Raw genomic sequence first — 18,552 nt, forward strand, 5'->3', positions numbered from 1 at the left:
TCCTGCCGTTGTGATATTTTGGGTTAGTTTAGTATTACAAGTGTTTTTCCACAATGTGTGTGGCTGATTGTAATTATACCCTTGCAAAAAGGGTATATTAATTTTGGTCAGAAGTGTGCAACGCATAGAATGAAGCATCTCCGACCATACAAAGTATATATATTCTTGATCAGCACGACGAGACGAGTTCAACTAGCCATGTCCGTCCGTCCGTCCGTCTGGATCAACGCAAACTCTTCCTAGATCGTAAGAGCTACAGAGCTGAAATTTTGCACATAGGCTTGTATATACTGCAGGCGTTGTATATCTCGAATTCAGCCGGATCGGACCACTAAATCATATAGCTCCCATACAAACCCCAATGTCTCAATAACTTCGTTATTTTCTATGTTATAATCGTGAAACTTAATATTAGAGAGTTTATTACGCTTATAAACGACTGTGCCAAGTTTGATCAAGATCGGATGACTATATCATATAGCTCCCATAGGAACGATCGGGCGAAAACAGTGACTTTTGTAAATAACTTCGTTACTTTTAACGTGATTGTTTTCAAATTAAACATTTCTTAATTTAATATATCTGTTAATGACTGTGTCGAATTTGATAAAGATCGGGTGACTATATCATATAGCTCCTATAGGAACGATCGGTGGAAAACAGTGACTTTGATCAATATCTTCGTTATTTCCTATGATTGTAGGCCATTCTTTCGCAAACATAAGCCTTTTTAGATAAAACGTTCTTCCACATTGATGGCTAATAGGTAAGGAAAGAGTTACCAAAAAAGTTGCAAGGGTATACAAACTTTGACGCGGTCGAACTTAGCCCCGGCCCTCTGGTTTTAGTTATATGCTAGACTAGCTGTTTGTGACAGAAGTACAGTTGTATTATGTTTTCTTTAGTGCATCTGATTTGGTGAAGCCGCTTCAGATGAACACGATGTTTATTCTTAAACAAATGGTTTAAAGTAAGCTGGTCGGTGAAGCTTCCTTCTATACATACATACATAGGACACATATATATTAACGACTTTTATATACCACACTATCTACTATGGGTGCATGGTATAAGAATAATGGCTTACTGATGGCAAATTTTGTGAAATTCTCTCAAAATTTTTCAATGGGATCAAAATTTATGCCATAATAGTTTCTTTGGAACATTTGATAATTGTCTATAAATTCATTCTCTGGAAATGCTGATAATTTATTTTCATAAAAATAAATACATATATGACTCGGCATAGGAAACATCCGAAAAAGACAGACACAGATTAACTTGCCTAGATCAAAGTTAAATCTTAGGCAAGGGCTTGTTCATTATTGATCTCTTCAACCAAATACATTATTATATTTCAATAAATAACAAAACACATACACAAAAATTGGATTTTACAATTGGAGTAATGTTTAAGATAGATTTCTACACAAGATAGTAAACTACCTACACACATTATATATATATATATATAGTACATAGATTTTAATTGTTTTTGTTTTTTGTGACGGATAACATTTTTTTGTTTTGTTTAACTTCTTCTCGCTCTCTTTATCAATTACAATATCAATATTTATCTATATTGGTTAAGGTCTTTTGTTAAATTCATTCACATATACAATAAATACACACAAAAAATACATTTGTTGCTAATACTGACAACAAAACAGAAAACGAGGCATCCAACATGGGAGAGGAGACGAGGGGGCAAAACAACCTTAAATATAAAGTTAATGTGGAGTTGTTTTAAACATTTTTGTTTTTATCAATAAGTAAGTAATATTGCTGTTCAGTTTAAGGTTAAATTGAGGTACTAAATACTTGTAAAATCAACAAAAAGCAAAATTAATCAAAAAGAAAAAACAAATGCACTTATTCAAAAATTAATGGTATCGAGGTAAACGGAAGTACAGGACACGTTGGCTCCAATTGCAATGAGGTGGCAAAGCAATCAGCTGATGCATTATAATCGCCTAAAGTTTGCAATATTTTGCCCAAAGAGAACCTGAAAAAAAGTCAATTAAAAGCAATTTGTCTAAAAAGATCTCCCGTAGCTCTTACCATATCTTGGGACAATTGGGATCCAATTTGGCTGCATCTTTAAGCATTTTTTCGGCCAAACGTGGCTCGCCCAATATTAAATGCGTTTCACCGAGAGCACGCAAAGCTTCTGTATGATTGGGATTGGCGGCCACAGCATTAAGAAAACATTGCTTGGCATCGACCCATTGATCCAAATAGGCATGGACTTGACCACGCTGAAAGAGAGACATTCCAATATATAGAAAAATATATTTCAATACAATCTTAACTTCATTTACCATAAACATTATCTGATGCGACAGCGGATATATCTGTGAGGCCTCGTGTATGCAATTCAATGCCTCATTGGGCTGATCAATACGCAAATAAACATCGGCGAGCAATAACCAAATCTAAAATATGAAATTTAAATATCAATAAGTTGTATTTTTTAAGCAATATGTCTTTAAAACGTACCTCAATTTGGAGCATCCAGGGTCTACGTGGTCCTGGTTTTTGTGTAAATGAACTCAACGAACTGGCCGCCTCACTCAAGGCCTGCTCCACACGAGACACTGCAGCCAACGAAGCAGCATAGACGGAATCTATTTTAAATTTGAAATTTAAAATTATTAAGCAAGTACAAACTCGGAGAAAGAGTTATGAACCAAGTGCTAGATTGTTTAAGTTTAGTGTTAAGATCAGGCAAGAACATGAATTTTTAACAAGCTAAGTATTAGGTAAGTAGAAGTTTTTACTAAAACTAATTTTTATATTTGCAAAACTTAAGACAAACTACATGAGAAGATAAGTAATTAATAAAGTTTTCGTGTGTAGTGATATTTAACGTTTAAGAATTTAAACAAAAGGTCAAAAGAGTTCTACAAGAATAAGTGCTATAAGGGGTTACAAGGAGAAACAGAAACTGACTTGGACTTTGAGATAGAATAGACGAAATAGTAGTCGATAAGAGGCTCTAAGAAGTTGTTTTAGATCTGTAAATTATGGATTTATGTCTTTCTTCTGTACTTGAACAAGAATTCCTTGTAACCCCTTAATAGAAAATAAATTTTAGAGTAAAAATTTTAAAATTGAGAAAAAAGTATTATGTTATGCCCTTATTAATATGCAGATTTTATCCGCAAAATAAAGAAAGGCATAAAAATATTCGATATACCGAATTCAATACTGTTTCTTAAAGCTTGAAATTGAAATATCCTTGGCGACTTACAATTATTGATATCAATTTTTGTGTTTTTAGAGAGGTTTTTGGTATATTTTGTTTTTGTTGTTTATGTTTTATGTATTACACACACATACACAAACAGAGAGAGAGAGAGAGACATTCCGTATAAATATCAGATATATATGTATATATACAGAATATTATAGATTATTTAATAAGTTATGAGCAAGTCTGTAATTGAGAAACAAGGAGAAAAACTGATTGATGACTTACTTGAATCCTTATCGGACATTTGTGAGGAATGGACTAAATGAACGCCACTCTTGGTATCGGAATGCTTTTCCTCTTCGGCGGTTAATTGAGCCTCGTAATTATCACGCCAAACGGCTAGCATATGCTGAACAGTGGCCAAAGCTGTCTCCGGGTCCTCCAGGTGAAGTTGAAGATGTGCCTTCACATGCAGCAATTGCAGATTATCGGGAAATTCGTACAGAGCATCGTCTACCACACCCAAAGCTTCACGTGGTCGCCTCGATGCGGTCAGGAGTAGCGCAAATAAATGAAGACAGGGAGCATGTTCCATGCGCAAAGCCAAAGCGAAACGTATATGGGTTAGGGCCTCATTCAATTGATTGAGTAAAGCATACTGCAGGGATAAATAATACTCGGCCAAATGATCATTGCCATCATGTTGGACAGCTCGCTCTAAAGCCTCCAAGGCCAACTTGTGGCACGCATCCCTCTCGCTCTTCAATGTGGCTTGAATGGCCAATTGCTGATGGCCAATGCCCACAAAGAGTTGACTGCGCGTTGGACGTAGGCCTGAATAATATGGACATTAGTTTGATAAGAGGAGGATTAAATGGCCACCTACCCTTAACTTCCCGCTTCAGTGCCTGCTGGGCAAAGTCCAAACCCTGTTTAACTGCACCCAAACTTTCGTAGCACAATTTAGAGGCCAAGAGACAGGGCAACGGATCACTTGGTATTAGCTTAATGGATTCCTGCAAAACTCTTAAGGCCTGGGCATGCTTTTCAGCTGCCATCAAACTGAGCCCATATTGCCGCCATATATGCTGCTCGCCGAAACTGAATTTTAAGGCCTTCTCGAAGGATTCATTGAGCAATTGCACTAGGCCCCAGCGTACAGTGGCGAGGGTTAGGAGATCGTAGACAGCTGTAACATTGCCCATGGCAAACTGACGTACCTGTCGGAATTCCGGACTCTGCGAGAGAACCGTATCACGTACGGCTAATGCTTCGGCTATTAGAAGCAGCAAAATGACTTCCTCCTGTTGATTCTTGGGCGAAAATTGCTGACGTGCTGCATATTTACGTGGCTTCCATAGTTTCTTAGAGGAGCTCCCGCCACGTAGAGTACTGCCACCTGACTTGGTGGTAAAGGGGGCAATGTAAACTGTTCCAGAGACACCTCTCAGCAGGACCTCAGCCAATTGGCGGGCCAGTGTAAGACGCAACGATTGCGTGGCCCTCGTTTCAATGGCATTCAACATTATTCTGTACCGTTCCACGGCAGTTGGTAGTTTTCCCGTTTTAATCAATACAATGGGAGCCCGCTGAAGGGCCGTCTCCAGTATGGCACCCATGCGGCGATTCACTTCTGGAGTGGCGTTGCTCTGGGCACTGGGAATGGTGCTGCTGATGGCAAAACTACTCGCCGATTGTTGTACACTTAAAGCATTGACATTGAGAGTGGAGCCGGCGGTGGAATTATTAGAGGAATTATTACTTCCACTGACTATATCATATTCCTGTAGGTAGAGCAGTCCCAGATCCGAGGCACGTTCAAAGCAGCTTATCTGTTGGAAGACAGGGAAGCAATAATGACTTGACCTTCAATGTTAGACTCGAACTCACCATTTCTGTGTCCTTTTCGGCCTTTTTAAACTTGGAAGTGGGTTTTAAGCTCTGCTGCTCGAGGCAAAGACCCTTAATGGCATACGATTCCGCCAAGATTTTGAGGCTTCGCCTGGAAAGAGGTTGGAGGGTTAATAGGAAGACTTTTCAGTGGACAAAGGAGAACTCACAGGGTCAGCTCCTTCTCAGCCAGGGTATTCAGCTCCGCTTTGACAAAGTTATCCAAACTGGTTTCATATTCGCCACAGGCGAAACACAATTTGGCTAGCAGAAGATAGGCATCGAGAGCTATGCCCGCCTTCTGACCGCTCTCACCCAAAGCCAAATTAAGAAAACGCCGTGCCTCAGCTAAACCACTTTTGGCCCGTCCAAAGTTCGACTCGGAGGGGAGAGCATTCTCCTCCAGATAGTTCTCCAGGCGCGCTTCACCCACCAAAAAGTTGGCCAGGCACTCTACAAAAAAATTCCAAGTTATATAATCTTTGAGATTTACTTTTGCTTTGATTGACTCACCATTGTGGGGCGATCCGGTCTTTAGTTCGTCGGTCAATTCAATGACCCTCTGCCACTTGCCCTCACTTCGGCAGCTCTCGATGAGGGCTTCCACTTTGGTCGTGTTGTTACGCATATTCCTATTGGTATTGGCCATTTGGAGACTCTGACTAGACGATGATGCTGCTGCTGTGTGCCCGTGTGTGCGTGTCAATGTGTAGGCGTGTGTGTGTGTGTGTGTGCGTCGTGCCCTTCACGTTAATTACAGCATTGCCTCTTGCTGTTAATTAAATTAAAATTGCAAAAAGGTCAATTTCTTCGCGAGTTTTTTTGCTTACCTTGACCCTCTTGCCATCAGATGGACGCTCTTCTTGTGGGCAGAAAGGGTGGTGCCACCGTTTCTTTAGCACGTTTTTGTCCTTTTTATCGGGGTGGGGGCGTTTTAAAAACAAAACAGCAGCCGCGTTATACCGAAAATCCGTCGAAATCACAAAAATAAAACAACAACAATTTTGTTTTTGTTCGAGTTGCAGGGGTGGACTCTCGACCTTGCATCGGTAGTGCTGATGATATCGATAATTTTTGCTTACTATCGATAGTGGTAATATCATGCACTCCACATCACTTATTTTGGCGCAACTTTGCATTTCTTTTGAAATACACACTGGGTAAGTTCCATTTCCCGTCTAGCAACACACGCAACTAATTTTTGTATTAATGTGCTTTGCTAAGATGGAGAAGACAGCAGAATTAAGGCGATTGAGGACAGCTAGTTAAAAGGCCACTAGTTGGAATATCATCCGTGTGGTTTAAAATTAGCAGGTAGGTTTAATTAATCAACGGTGGCTGCCAACTTGCGAAAAATACCATGTGTCCCTTTATCGATATTTATCGATAACTTTGTAGTGAAAATTAGCGCGAATTTTAAATCTAGCTCAAGTTTATTCAACGAATGAGTCGAGATGGCTCAACTTGGTTTGCTTGGAATGCTTACAAAAAACCTTTTTCGGTAAAGATAAGAACAATTTGGGGCTATTTGTTTTATATACATGTTATTCTTATTATAAGTATAGGATATAGTTATAGTAAACTATCTAGGTATATACATATATTTTACAACTAACTATTTGCAACTAAGGACTTCGGCTTAGATGAAAACTAAATCCATACACTAGCCTAGCCTAACTTTTCACACAACATTCTTCAAATTCTAAAACTAGAAAAAAATATTTTAATTAATGAGGAAACAAGAGACATATTTCAGAAAAGTACTTTACTTTTCTATTCACTTTCTCTTTTTTTTTTTATGTTTTTGACCCTAAGTTGAACAGATTTTCACTTTAAAACTGAAATTTAAAAGAACGTGTATTATAACCAGAATTTTCTACATTGTTAATATTTCACCTTGTTGAAAATGCATTTGCCAGTTAATTAGCCTTGCACCTAGAGCACCTGGAGCATTCCATCAGACCCATCTGTTGTCCCTCCTTAAGTTATTGCGCTTATATTGTTGACACGCGAATTGCTGATGCCAAGAGGCACGGCCAATGTGCTGCACTTGAAGGACTCTGCCCGCCTCCCCGAGCTCTAGCACCCCGTTACCTGCCACCGATGATCCACTGTGTTGCATTGAGGGTGCTGATGATTTCTCCATGCTGTTGTCTTTCGTTCTGTTGGCGTCCAGCCACATTTAGCTCAGGCAGGAGACACTCTTCCAAATGAGTTTTTATGCGTTGTGCGCTACATTAAATCAGCTTATTGCAATGATTAGAAGGGATTGGCATAATGAATGAGGTAAAGCGCCTTTTTTTGCATTTTTGTGAATCTTAGTAAACCAAATCAACTAAAACTTGTATAAAATGAAGCAAAAAATATTTATTTTAATTGGCTGATTAGAAAAAATTAAAAAAAAATAAAATGTTGCCTTATCGAATTTAGAAATTTGTGTAGCATACTTTTCAGAGAATATCTTTCAACTTAACAGATTTTCAAGCTAAAGTTGGATTCATTTACATTGCTCCACCTCTGATTGCTGATTGTATTCACCCATTCCTTGATATATTTCAACTTTTTATGTGTTTTGTAGCTCATTGCGAAAGTCTGTTATAACTTAACCCCTTTGAATCACAGTCACTTCTATGTACATATATATTCCTGTCCTCAGTCTGCAAATTGGTTTGCATTGCAAGACAAAAAGCAGAGCTGAAGCTGAACCTGACGAGCAGTAAAATGTGGAATTTGTGCAAACATTGAGATGGCAGCCAGTTGTCCTCCCGCCTCCCCCATAGCTCCTACTACACATTTGGCCAACTTATTGTGCGTCTTGCGTCGCTTGGTAAACGTAAACTCTACCACGTAGTCAATTTAAATAAATTAACACGCTGTTGTGCGAGTGAGATAAGGAGTAAATCCTCTTCCATCTCTCTCCCTCTCTCTGAAATATGCCAAAAAAAATGGGGGAAAAAATATATATTTGACATGGCCGCAACGATTTCATTCCGTCTCGTCTAGGGTATCAATGTCTTGGCGGGTGGTTTTCCTTTTTTTTCGGTTGCACTGAGCGCGATTGTGTGTGTGTGTATGTGCGCCCACTGGGGGGGTGTGGCAATGCATAAATCTTCAACTTTATGGCATCAATAAATGTCGAGGCAAAAATAATGATTTCGTCAAGTTGCCATCTCGTGCACAATGCACAAATCCTCCCCCTTTCGTTTGCCTGCATTTTTCGATTCCAAAAAAAAAAAAATATGAGGGTTGGCTTCTTTGGTCGGAGGGAGGGGGTACTGTTTGTGGGTAAGTGGGCAGAAGTGGGACATGGGCCACTATAATAAGCAGGAAAGGCTATTAAACAGAGTTGAAGGACTTACGATGGCATATAAAATAAATCCATCTACATAACTTAATGCATGAGGAGCAGGTTTCTAGCTCTAAGTTAAGCTAACATTTCACTGAAGTTTTGAATAGAATGATTTTCAAATAAAATCCAATTGTTTAATGAATAGAAGGAAATTCTTGATAAATAAATCTTGATAAACAAACCAATGTTAACAGCCAACATCAATATAATGAATCTATATACTTTTGGACATCCATCTTTTGACGATCTTACCTACAATAGAATGAGGAACCAGATCGTTCCATAACTAACATATTATGCCAGGATAACTAATCAAATCTAACAAAGAATCATTTTCTTAATGATATTTGGCTTTTCTTAAGCTGTTTTAAGGCTTCAAAGCTCCAGGAAGGGTGTTTAATTAGGGTCAATTCTAAATTTCCTTTTAAATTTCCAAAAGAAGAGAACACAAAAGTTTTCCATTTCTTCCCATTATGAAGTTAGTAAGTCCCCCGCTACATTCGGACTACTTGATATTTGGGAGTCATTAGTAAGCACTGTCAATCATTTGTTCTGGCACAAAAGGTTGATTGAATTGAAATTTTATTCCACCCAAAGTGTGGTTACATTCACACATAGCAGAGCAGAGCATGGGAGAGAGAAGACGAGTCCTCGATGTTGGGGTATAATTTATGATTCAGAGAATTTTATGGTGAACTCATCTGCATATGCTACCAATTGGTGGCAAAAGGATGATGATGAGGAGCAGCAATACGGGCAGGAGAGCTCCTCTTTATCAGCTGCTGACGACTGCCTGGCTGCCTGCTCCTGCTCCTGGTAGAAGGAAAGTTTTACGCACTTTTTTTACGAGCGTTTGTTTTTTTCGTCCTGCTCCTCGCATGGCAGCCTGTCATAAAAATGTCGTAAATTCGCTAAAGCGAAAGTTTTTCAGAGAAATGGGAGAAAGAACCGAGCAAGAGAGAGAGAGAGAGAGAGAGTGAGAGACAAAGGCAAGGGAGGAGGACGAACGAGGGGGTGATGACTGCTCATAACTGTTTCGTCTCGTAAAAACTGGAAGGCATCGTAAAAACCTTAATTAATTTTCTAATCAACATTTTGGCCTGCATGTAAATCGTCTGATTTTGTGCCAAGTTAGTTCTGCTGCTCTGTAGCATAATTTCTGCCGGTTCTGTACTTACATACACAAAATATATATTCGTATGCTCCATTAGCCCGGGTCTCTGCGATATGTCAAAGTAAACGGCTATAAACTGCCTAGGGAGAAGCCTACAGTTGGGTTCGCTATGTTGGCAAGGGGGTAAGGATTAGAGAGAGGAGGTAGGGATGGTAAGTGGCGCCAACAGTGGCAAGTTGCGTGCCATTTCCCCTGCTCCTTCCTCCATCCCATTTTTCTAATTCACCATTGTGTTTATTTACTTAGTTAGAGCTAGTGAAAAAGGCTTAGGCAAATAGATTTTGAAGAGGAACAGGGGAATACGCGGGAGCTAAGGGAGGGGGAAATGCTTAGTTATACAGTCAAAGACGACTTTCTGACTTGGCATAATTTCGCATACAAATTTTTCTGCATGGGAACATTGCATGAAATCCTCCCAAATTTTGTACATACAGTTGAAATTCGAAGTGTTAACAGTTATGTCAATTAGAGGTCTACAATGAACTGATTATGGAATCCTTTTTCGAACTTTGTTGTTTTTTTTGTCTTGACTTTCGTCAGGTTATCAAACAATTCTTCTTTTCAAAAATAATAGGACTTGTTTTGTTTAAAGTATCTAAGTTTTGATCCCCTTCCTTTATTATTCGATGAGAAAGAAGTTTTTTGAAGTTTAGAACGATTTTTAGTAATGTTTTTATTCCCAATCTATTCCTTTTAAAATATCTTTCTTAATATCTTTCACTTTAGTTTTAGAGTTTACTTTTTCATTTAAGTTTGCCTAAAAAGGATATCTAACAATATTTTTTGCCTTCAAGCCGGCTCAAGGTCAAACCTCTGAAGGATAGTCATTCGAATGCAACACAAAAGGTAAGCAGGTTTTCTTAATAGATATAGCCATATCCATATCCATAGCATTAGCCGACTTTGATAAAGAACTTCAGAATCACAAGCGTGGAAAATATGGCTTCTACGCTTAAACTAATTGGGAATTACAACTAAATGAAGTGAACAAAGCTTAAAATAATCCACTTCACAAGATTGACCACGTGCCTGCTTAAACGCAATGTTTAATTCTAATTCTTTATATTCTAAAGGGTTGAATTCTGGTTATAAAATGCTTGTCAACTCAGATTGAATTAGACTTTGGAAAACGAGGGAAACTTTCTCCATAGTAGGGACATAATTGGCAAGAAAATGTTTTGCTTAATTTGTTCAAGCAAATTTATGCAATTTGTCTCGCCATTTATGAAGCAATTAGTTTAAGTTAGTGTGTGGTTTTTTGTTTATTCTTTGCCCCACTCTTCAACATTTAATTGAATGGCAAATGCAGCCAAAATGATTTTGTGTTATTTATGCAACATTGTGGCATGAAGGAAAAACAAGTTGAGACTTATGGCCAAGTGGCGCGTCTAAGGTTGAAGCATTTCCTTCTAGCCAGCAGGGAGAGAAAGAGGCTGGTTGGTTGGGTGGATGTGTGGGTGAGTGGTTGATGTGTCTTCAGTTGCCAAGTTGCATAATTTTGTGTGTGTGTTGGGTTTTTTTTTCCTTCTTTTCAGTCACGAGGGCGCTCATTTCTTCTACTCCTTTTCATTTGCTGTATATGAATATATGTTTGTATTCATGTGCACATTCTTCTTGACTGCATTCTGCCTGCATCTGCCATATAGAATCTGCTTTTTTTCACACCCTTTAGGATTATTTCGTGCATGGCAGCAAGTCGCTAGTCAAGAGTTGAGTTTTGCATTCATTTCTGCTTTTTTTTCTCTCTCTCATCTGCACATATATTTTTTTTTAAAGCAATTTAAATTAACAGAGTTCTGCCCTGAGGTGGCGAGTGTGTGAGGAGTTTCTGGGTGTGTGTGTGTGTGTTTGCTTATGACTGCCTTCTGGCCTGCTCCTGTTTCAGCTCCAACTCCTGGTCTGTTCCTGGGCTGCTGCTGACGTGCAATTGGAATGCAATTTGTTATGGAAGTTAAGTCTCCACTTGTCAGTTAAGTTTACGCTTGGCTGTTTGCCTGTTGTCGCATGTTGCCAGGACGTGATCCTGCCTATCTACCATGACAATCTCTCCTCCCTTTCTGTTGCTCTCATGGCTTGCCCAGTAACAGCAAAATAACTAAAGGCTTTAAATATTTAAATTAATTTATTATCCAAAAAAACGAAAGAAGAAAATCTTCTTAATTGCCCCTTGGGAAAATATTTTATGCATATGTAAAACGTTGAGTGAACTTTTCACTATACTTTTTCTTCCATATCAAATGTCCTTTTCATACAGTTGAACACCCATTTAACTGGCTTTAGTAAATGTTTCCCAAAAAGAGCATAAAACTTTAACTAGTCACACAAGCACAAAGAGAGAAAGATTGAGAGAGAAAGGAAAGAGATAGAGTAACTCTAGTGGAAGAGCAAACAAAACTGAAACTGAAAAATTTAGCGCTATGTCAATACATTCCAGGACCAAGCCAGGAGCCACACACACACACACACACACACACACACACACACACACACACACACACACACACACACACACACACACACAAGGACAACCAAACTCAATGCCATTTCTCAATGGCAATTGTCAAAAGGAACAATTCCCAAAGAAAAGGACAGCAAAAAGGACAATGACCACACAAGAAGAAAGGCTAAAAAGTGTTTAGACCAAAAAGCACAATCAGAATCACATGTGAGTCAAATCTAGATTCTCCTTGAAATATTTACAGGGTATCAAAGCATTGCCGAAGGAATGAAAAATAAAAATAAATAAATTGACACAAAAAAAAAAAAAAATAGGGAAAAGTAGGAAAAACTTTTCATGTTAGTTAGGACTGCAGCATACAAATTATTTTTGGCCAAATGAAAAGTTTTCTAGGAATGAAGGAAAACTATTTTAAAAACTTTTACAACTTTCCCCCTCATGCCTTCCCCCATTTTCCATTAGTCAGCAATTGTCTCTTGTTGGTTAAATTAAGACGCAGGCCACAAATCACTGAACAGGATGATGCAGCAGCAACACGAGGACGAGAAGTAGCAGAACAAGCAGTAAGGACGTCGCAAGAACAGGAGACTTATGGAGTAGGAGCCAAAGAGACTGGGAGTCTTAGAAGGAGCATCTGCTCCTCTCCAATTCCATTCGAACATTGATTTTGCCCCTAAGCCAACAGCCAGCATATGAGACTTCTCTTGAAACTTTTCCCTCGTCCTCTGCCTCTACTTCTTATCTTTTCAATATTTTTTTAATACATTTTCTTGGCATTTTGCGGTTTTTGTTCGATATTTTTTTTATTCCATTTCGTTTACTGCGGTCTGCGGTTTGGTTGTCGTCTTGAATTTTAATAAAGTTGTGACTAAGTCTTTGGCAAGCGGAAAGAGTTTGGGGTAGGGGAGGGTAGCCAATCGAAAGGTGGTTGGGGACAAAGGGTTGTCAGTCCCCAAGCACGCACATTGTCAAGAAAGAAAAAAAAAAACAGAAAACAAAACACCAAAGGGAAAAGTGTTGGCGCTAACAATTTTATCAAATAAAATTTATGAGCATAAAGTTTTGCGCTTTACTTTTTCTTCAAAAATTTCTATACCCTGAAAGACATTAGAAGAAAAGCGTATTAGAGGAATCTAAATTTTGGCAGCACCCTGCGAAATCATCTCAAGATAAAGTTCCTTTATCGGTTTATCTTTGGAAAGTTTTTCGTTTGTTCTTTGTTAAACGTTTCAAAATCGTCTTATTGGTCCACAGAACAGATGGAAAGCAAATTGTTTAGGTTTATCAGGCAAAAGTCCATTTTGAATGGGTTCTTCTGGTTGAAATCTTGGGTAAAAAGTGAATTTGAAGTGTTCTACAGATTGGTAAACCTTTTCGTAATAAAGTTTTTGTTTTGAATTATTAAACTTCACATTGATGCCCTTGATGGCCTTTTAATCTTGATCCATATTCTGTTTTGAGTACAATGATTTCAATGCTTCTGACTTAGTTTGCTCATATGAAGAAAGTCGAGTTTAGCTCACCGAGTCTGAGTCTCACTCCCCATAAAGCCAAGATAAAGAACGAACTAAAACTTTATATCATGGGGAAAATGGTATTTTTTATAGGGAATACCAAAGTCTGGGCCTTAAGTTTTGACCTTTCTGTGTCATTTGCAAGAGAATTGATTTACCACAAGTTTAAATATTTGCCAGATTCAAGGAAAATACAATTTAAGTTTAAAATTTTTGTTAAGCAATTGAAAAGCAATGGCAGATAGACAGTTAAGAGATATTAAGATATTCAAAATACTTTCCATTCTCTATGCTACCTTGAATATACTTGTATACATTGTATGGCTTAATTTGCTGTTCAGGTTCTTGCCTTCCACAGTTTCTCATTTCACAGTTTACAGTTTTTAGCAACGTTTTTATGATCCTACCGGCTTCTGCTTCTTCTTCTGCTCTTAGAATTGCCCATTGAACTTAAATGCCCCGTGGAAAGCGGTGGAAAAGTTTGCCATTCTTTGGCTTTCACTTGTCTTCTCCTTCTCCATGTTTCAGGCCACTAACCTTGCTCATTTACCGCTAATTTCACAATGCTCCAATCTCACTTTTATTTCGCCTCATAACCAGGCCCAAACAAAATGCTACAACAGCTAATGCCACTTAAATGTTATTGCTACCAAAAGGAGCGGAAAGTAAAGGCGAAAGAAAAGCGAGAAAGCTTCACACCAGCTCAATAAAAAAAAGAAGCTGGCATTGGCAAACATCACCTGGAGCCCAGACCTCCACACTCCCACTCTCCATCTATGCCCACTTTTCCATTGGTTGTGTTACTCCTGTTAACCCTTTACCATTCAGCCGCAAATCCCCTAATGAACTCTAAAGGTTTTTGCCTTAGCTAAGTCCCCAAATGCTCGCTGAACTCCATTGAAGCGTTTTCTCCTAACTCCAAAATCAACTGCACGCATTTTTATGGCCCAAACACGAAAGCTAAACTTTTAACGTGGGAGTCGTTGCCATCCCATTCACCCATCTATCCATCCATCCAGCCACCTCCAACCCCAAATAAAAGGACCATCAGGATCCTTGATGCTCCAGCTTCAGTTCTCTGCTACTGACTCGGCTCGTAAAATTTTATGCGTTTTTTGCGCCCGGCATTTGGCGTTGAAAATGAAAATTGTTACTCTCTCTCTCTCTCTCTCTCTTTCTCCCCCGTCTCCTCTCTAGAGTCTAGACACACAGGCAAAACAACACAAGTCCTGCCTGGGACCTGGACCTGGACCTGCTCCATTCAAGTCAAGTCGAGTGGCGACGATGTCGTCGTCAAGCCAGACATTTTCTTTACCTCTACCCAACTCAAACCAAATATGTAATAACACAAACAACAACAACAATAACCTATAAGAGTTATTCGTGTTTAGAGATGAGCAGGAATTTTAATCACGAGAAGTTTGAGAAGATTTAGATATACGATTTACAAATAATAAGACATTCTTGTAACAAAAAATGTCCTGAAATGGTCAGAAACGGAAGAATTGCGACTTTCTTCTCCCAATTGCTTCAATTTCAACTAAGTTCATCACATCAAAATTTAAACCTTTCATAGCTTAATACTAAAAGGATGGAATAAACACACTCCTTAAATGCATGTCAGGCTTTATTTTTGTGTTCCATTTCTCAATACCTTTTAAAACTAATCCCATCATATAAAATAGTCCCGAGATTAAATTTTTTCCCCCATATTATTACAATATATTTTCAACTTACTCTCTCATCTCTATTCAGATGTTGTTTGTTTGTTGGTTTGCTTTCTAGTTGTTTGCGAGTGTGTGTGTATGTGTGTCTGTTCTTTTTTCATGACTTTGGGTGTATTTATTTCACTTGAAGCGAGAGCCAGGACCATAGAGAATGACGAAAGCTTTCTGGCTGATGTTTCATTTCTGTCCTTTCTCTTGTCGTCTCAACATCGTCTCGTTTCCCTTGTCCTTCCCCCCTTAATGAGTCAACGTTACAAACAGCTACAAGAGAAGTGGAAAAAGGACAAGCTCAGCTGTTTTGTGTAGCCAACCCTTTAAGAAATTTGCCTGACATTGATTGAAAAACAAAAATATATATATATAAACTGTCGAATGGAAATGCTAATTGATACGATTATCTGTAGTAATCGATGACTGATAAAGAATTGAATTAGAAAATGAAATGACATTCATGTAGATAGAATAGGTTTTAATGTAATTTAAAGTCTTTGTGGAAATTGTTAATATTTTTGAGGCTTAACTTTCATATCTCAGCTTGACAGTATTTCGGTTTTCAGACATAAATTTTTAAGTAATTTCTTACAAGTTATCAATTAGGTATCCTTATTATAATTCGGAATCTTTCTCATTTCCTTAACGAAGGATTGAAAAATTCAGCTTTTGACTAAATTTAAACCGAACTCAAAGGGTTCAAACAAATGAATTCAATTTTGGTCATCTAGAATGTACATATAAGAAAACTCAATGCAATGGAAAATTTATTTGTATTGGCCAGCAAGCAATTTGTAAATTGCCCCAAAAACACAGAATTTCCTACAAAATGAAAATGGAAAGTTTTCCCCCCTTTTTTTTCAAGTCTCGCTAATTGTGCAGAAAAGCAAGAGCAGCAATAAGAACAATGAAATTTGTTCGCTCATTCATACATATAACAAATGAGTCTGCGATGTGCTTCAATTAACTTTTTTTTTGATGTTGTTGTTGTTGCCGTTGTTTTTGATTGTTGTTTTTGGCCTAGTGATGAATGCGAAAATATGTTGTGAAAACTTCATAATGGGAATGGGGGCAAAGTTGGCAACGAGTTGAAGTCAATTGCCAAGTCACTTACAAAGCCCGGAGGACTTGATGCCGAAAATTTACTTGCTCGCTTCCTCAGTGTTTGGGTTGAAATTTTCTGCGTAATTTATATAATGCATAATTTATGTACATATGTTTGAGGTGTGTGTGTGTGGTGTGTGTGTGTGTGTGTGTGTCAGGTAAAAGGCATCATAATATGGCCTAGGTCAATGCTTCTTAACTTCTACCCTCTCTCCTAACTTAACTTAACTTTGTGTGTTGGTGGCGTATGAGTAATGCAGATTTTACGCTTGAATGGCCGAAAGCCATTTTTACCACTCTTTACGTGTGTGTGTGTGAGTGTATGATGTGTTTGTGTGTGTATAAAATATTAATAAATTGAAAGCCATTTGAAATGGCATTTTGGCCATGTTAAGGCTTAGTAGGCTTTGCTTTTGGTTTTGCCCGTTTGCTGACTGCAGCTGTCGCATCCATTACAAACACAAATATTGCGCATACGCCATGTGTGGCCTGCCAGCAAAAAGAGAGAACTGAAACAAAAACGAAACATACATTCAATTTGAATTTTGCATATTGCATTGAATGTTTTTGAGTTATTCATGGCTTAGGGGGAACCTTTGACGATTGTCCAATGATTTCGGCTTTAAATTTATTCCATCTATGAAAAAATGATGAATATCTTCTATGAATAGTAGATGTTAGAGGGCAATGCCACAATATTTTTCAATTTTTCTACTCCTTTTTTTATGCATTCTAATTTCCGTTTCCATCATCTCTTAATGAAATTTGCTAAATGTCAAGCTGAGTTACTTTTGGTCAAACAGTTCACTGGACATTTATGCTTTGGCTTAAATCAAATCTCAGTTAAGTCAAGCGAATCGTTTTGTCCTAAAGTGCAACCGGGCGGGGAGTTACATTGGGTCATGCAAAATTTAGGTAACAAGAGAAAAACTTTATTTGCCAACTTTATTTTTGGGTTGCTTTTAACAGTTTTTGTTAGGGTATAGCAGGTTTATTAGATTGCTGGTTCTGACCATTAAAGAAAACATGTTGAAAATTAGAATCTTATATATATATTCATGATCAACATAAACAGACAAATTGAAAGAGCTATGTATTTCTACTAGACTTGTTTATGTTTTAAGCCTTCGTTTATGAAAAGATGAAGTAGACTAAAAACTAAAAAACTGAAGATTTCTTGAAATGTTGTCAAAACGCAGAAGGTTTTATCTAAACCTCGGCTCTATCTATTTCTTTTATTGAGGTTTTTTTAATTTCCAAAAATTTTCTTTGCTCTTAGAGCATTCTTTAGTCATTGTTGGCCATCACTTACCTTTTGATTTTCTGCCATCTTTCGCCTAAATATTTCTCTCTATATATATTTTTTTGCCACGTTCAATCAGCTCTTGCCTATATATGTATGTACAACTTCCTTTTTATATTTTTGCGCTTTAGGCCATTTGAAATTCATGACAGCAAGAATGGGAGAGAAAAAAAAGAGAAGAGAACAAAAACAGAAAGGCAAAAGGAAAATTTGTACGTGCCATGAAAATCTAAGCAGGCCGAAGAGAGGAAAATGAAATGCCAATTCATTGTGTAACGGTGTTTGGTGAGGTTGATGCTGGTCCAGGTTCTATGCGAGCTCCTTCATCCCCAGCTCCAGCTCCATCTCCGACCGCGTGGAGGTCCTTCTCCCTATGCCTGTTGTTGCTGATTCAAATGCAAATATTCGGCAAAGTTTTCGCACGAGAAACTTTTTTTGCTGCCTTGTTGTTGTTATTTTTTTTTTTTTATTTTCTGCTAACGTAGGCTCTGGGACTTCCCGTATCCCTTAAGTTGGCCAATAAGCTTAAGAAACTTTACGGTTTATTGCCATGTTTGTTTAGCCAGGCTCAATTCAATCCCACGATTCCAATAGGCGCTCATTTTTCAAATCAAGTGAAGTGTGAATGACTGCAAAAAGAGAAAAGGGTGTGAGGGTCGACAGGAAGGAAGGAAGCAAGGATACTTAAGGACCACACTAACAAATTTGACTAGGCTCATACATACATAGAAGTTTGTTTGTTTGTTTTTTTTTTTTTTGGAATTTATTTTATATTTATTTAAATGTTTTGTAAACATGCATCAAAGCTTAAATGGCTAAAATGTAGATATATCCTTATATAAATTA

The 18,552-nt window shown here is 38.0% G+C and overlaps 1 protein-coding gene across 2 annotated transcripts; it reads right to left on the reverse strand.

Annotated features, from left to right (window-relative positions):
- Positions 1-1,184: 1,184 nt before the first annotated feature.
- Ttc7 (tetratricopeptide repeat domain 7) lies at positions 1,185-6,126 on the reverse strand. 2 transcript variants are annotated; one of them, XM_068290751.1, is made up of 10 exons: positions 5,917-6,126; positions 5,600-5,858; positions 5,257-5,539; positions 5,087-5,198; positions 4,083-5,028; positions 3,482-4,030; positions 2,500-2,597; positions 2,322-2,435; positions 2,062-2,258; positions 1,185-2,005 (listed from the first exon to the last, which is right to left on the reverse strand). In XM_068290751.1, exons 2-10 carry the CDS (start codon positions 5,733-5,735, stop codon positions 1,873-1,875), a joined length of 2,568 nt encoding a protein of 855 aa, XP_068146852.1. In that variant the 5' UTR covers positions 5,736-5,858; positions 5,917-6,126; the 3' UTR covers positions 1,185-1,872. The 2 variants fall into 2 exon arrangements, with proteins under 2 accessions (XP_068146852.1, XP_068146851.1); XM_068290750.1 differs by having other exon boundaries at positions 2,500-2,627; positions 5,917-6,125.
- Between the last annotated feature and the right edge of the window lie 12,426 nt (positions 6,127-18,552).

The sequence above is a fragment of the Drosophila tropicalis genome, unplaced genomic scaffold, assembly GCF_018151085.1.
Source record: "Drosophila tropicalis isolate 14030-0801.00 unplaced genomic scaffold, ASM1815108v1 contig_593, whole genome shotgun sequence".
Taxonomy (NCBI): Eukaryota; Metazoa; Arthropoda; class Insecta; order Diptera; family Drosophilidae; genus Drosophila; species Drosophila tropicalis.

Coding starts and splice junctions, on each gene's coding strand:
- Ttc7 (XM_068290750.1), bottom strand. CDS start 5,735: ATGGCCAATACCAATAGGAATATGCGTAACAACACGACCAAAGTGGAA. Junction 5,029..5,086: donor CCGAAAAGGACACAGAAATG/GTGAGTTCGAGT, acceptor GTCTTCCAACAG/ATAAGCTGCTTTGAACGTGC. Junction 2,436..2,499: donor CCTGGATGCTCCAAATTGAG/GTACGTTTTAAA, acceptor TTCATATTTTAG/ATTTGGTTATTGCTCGCCGA.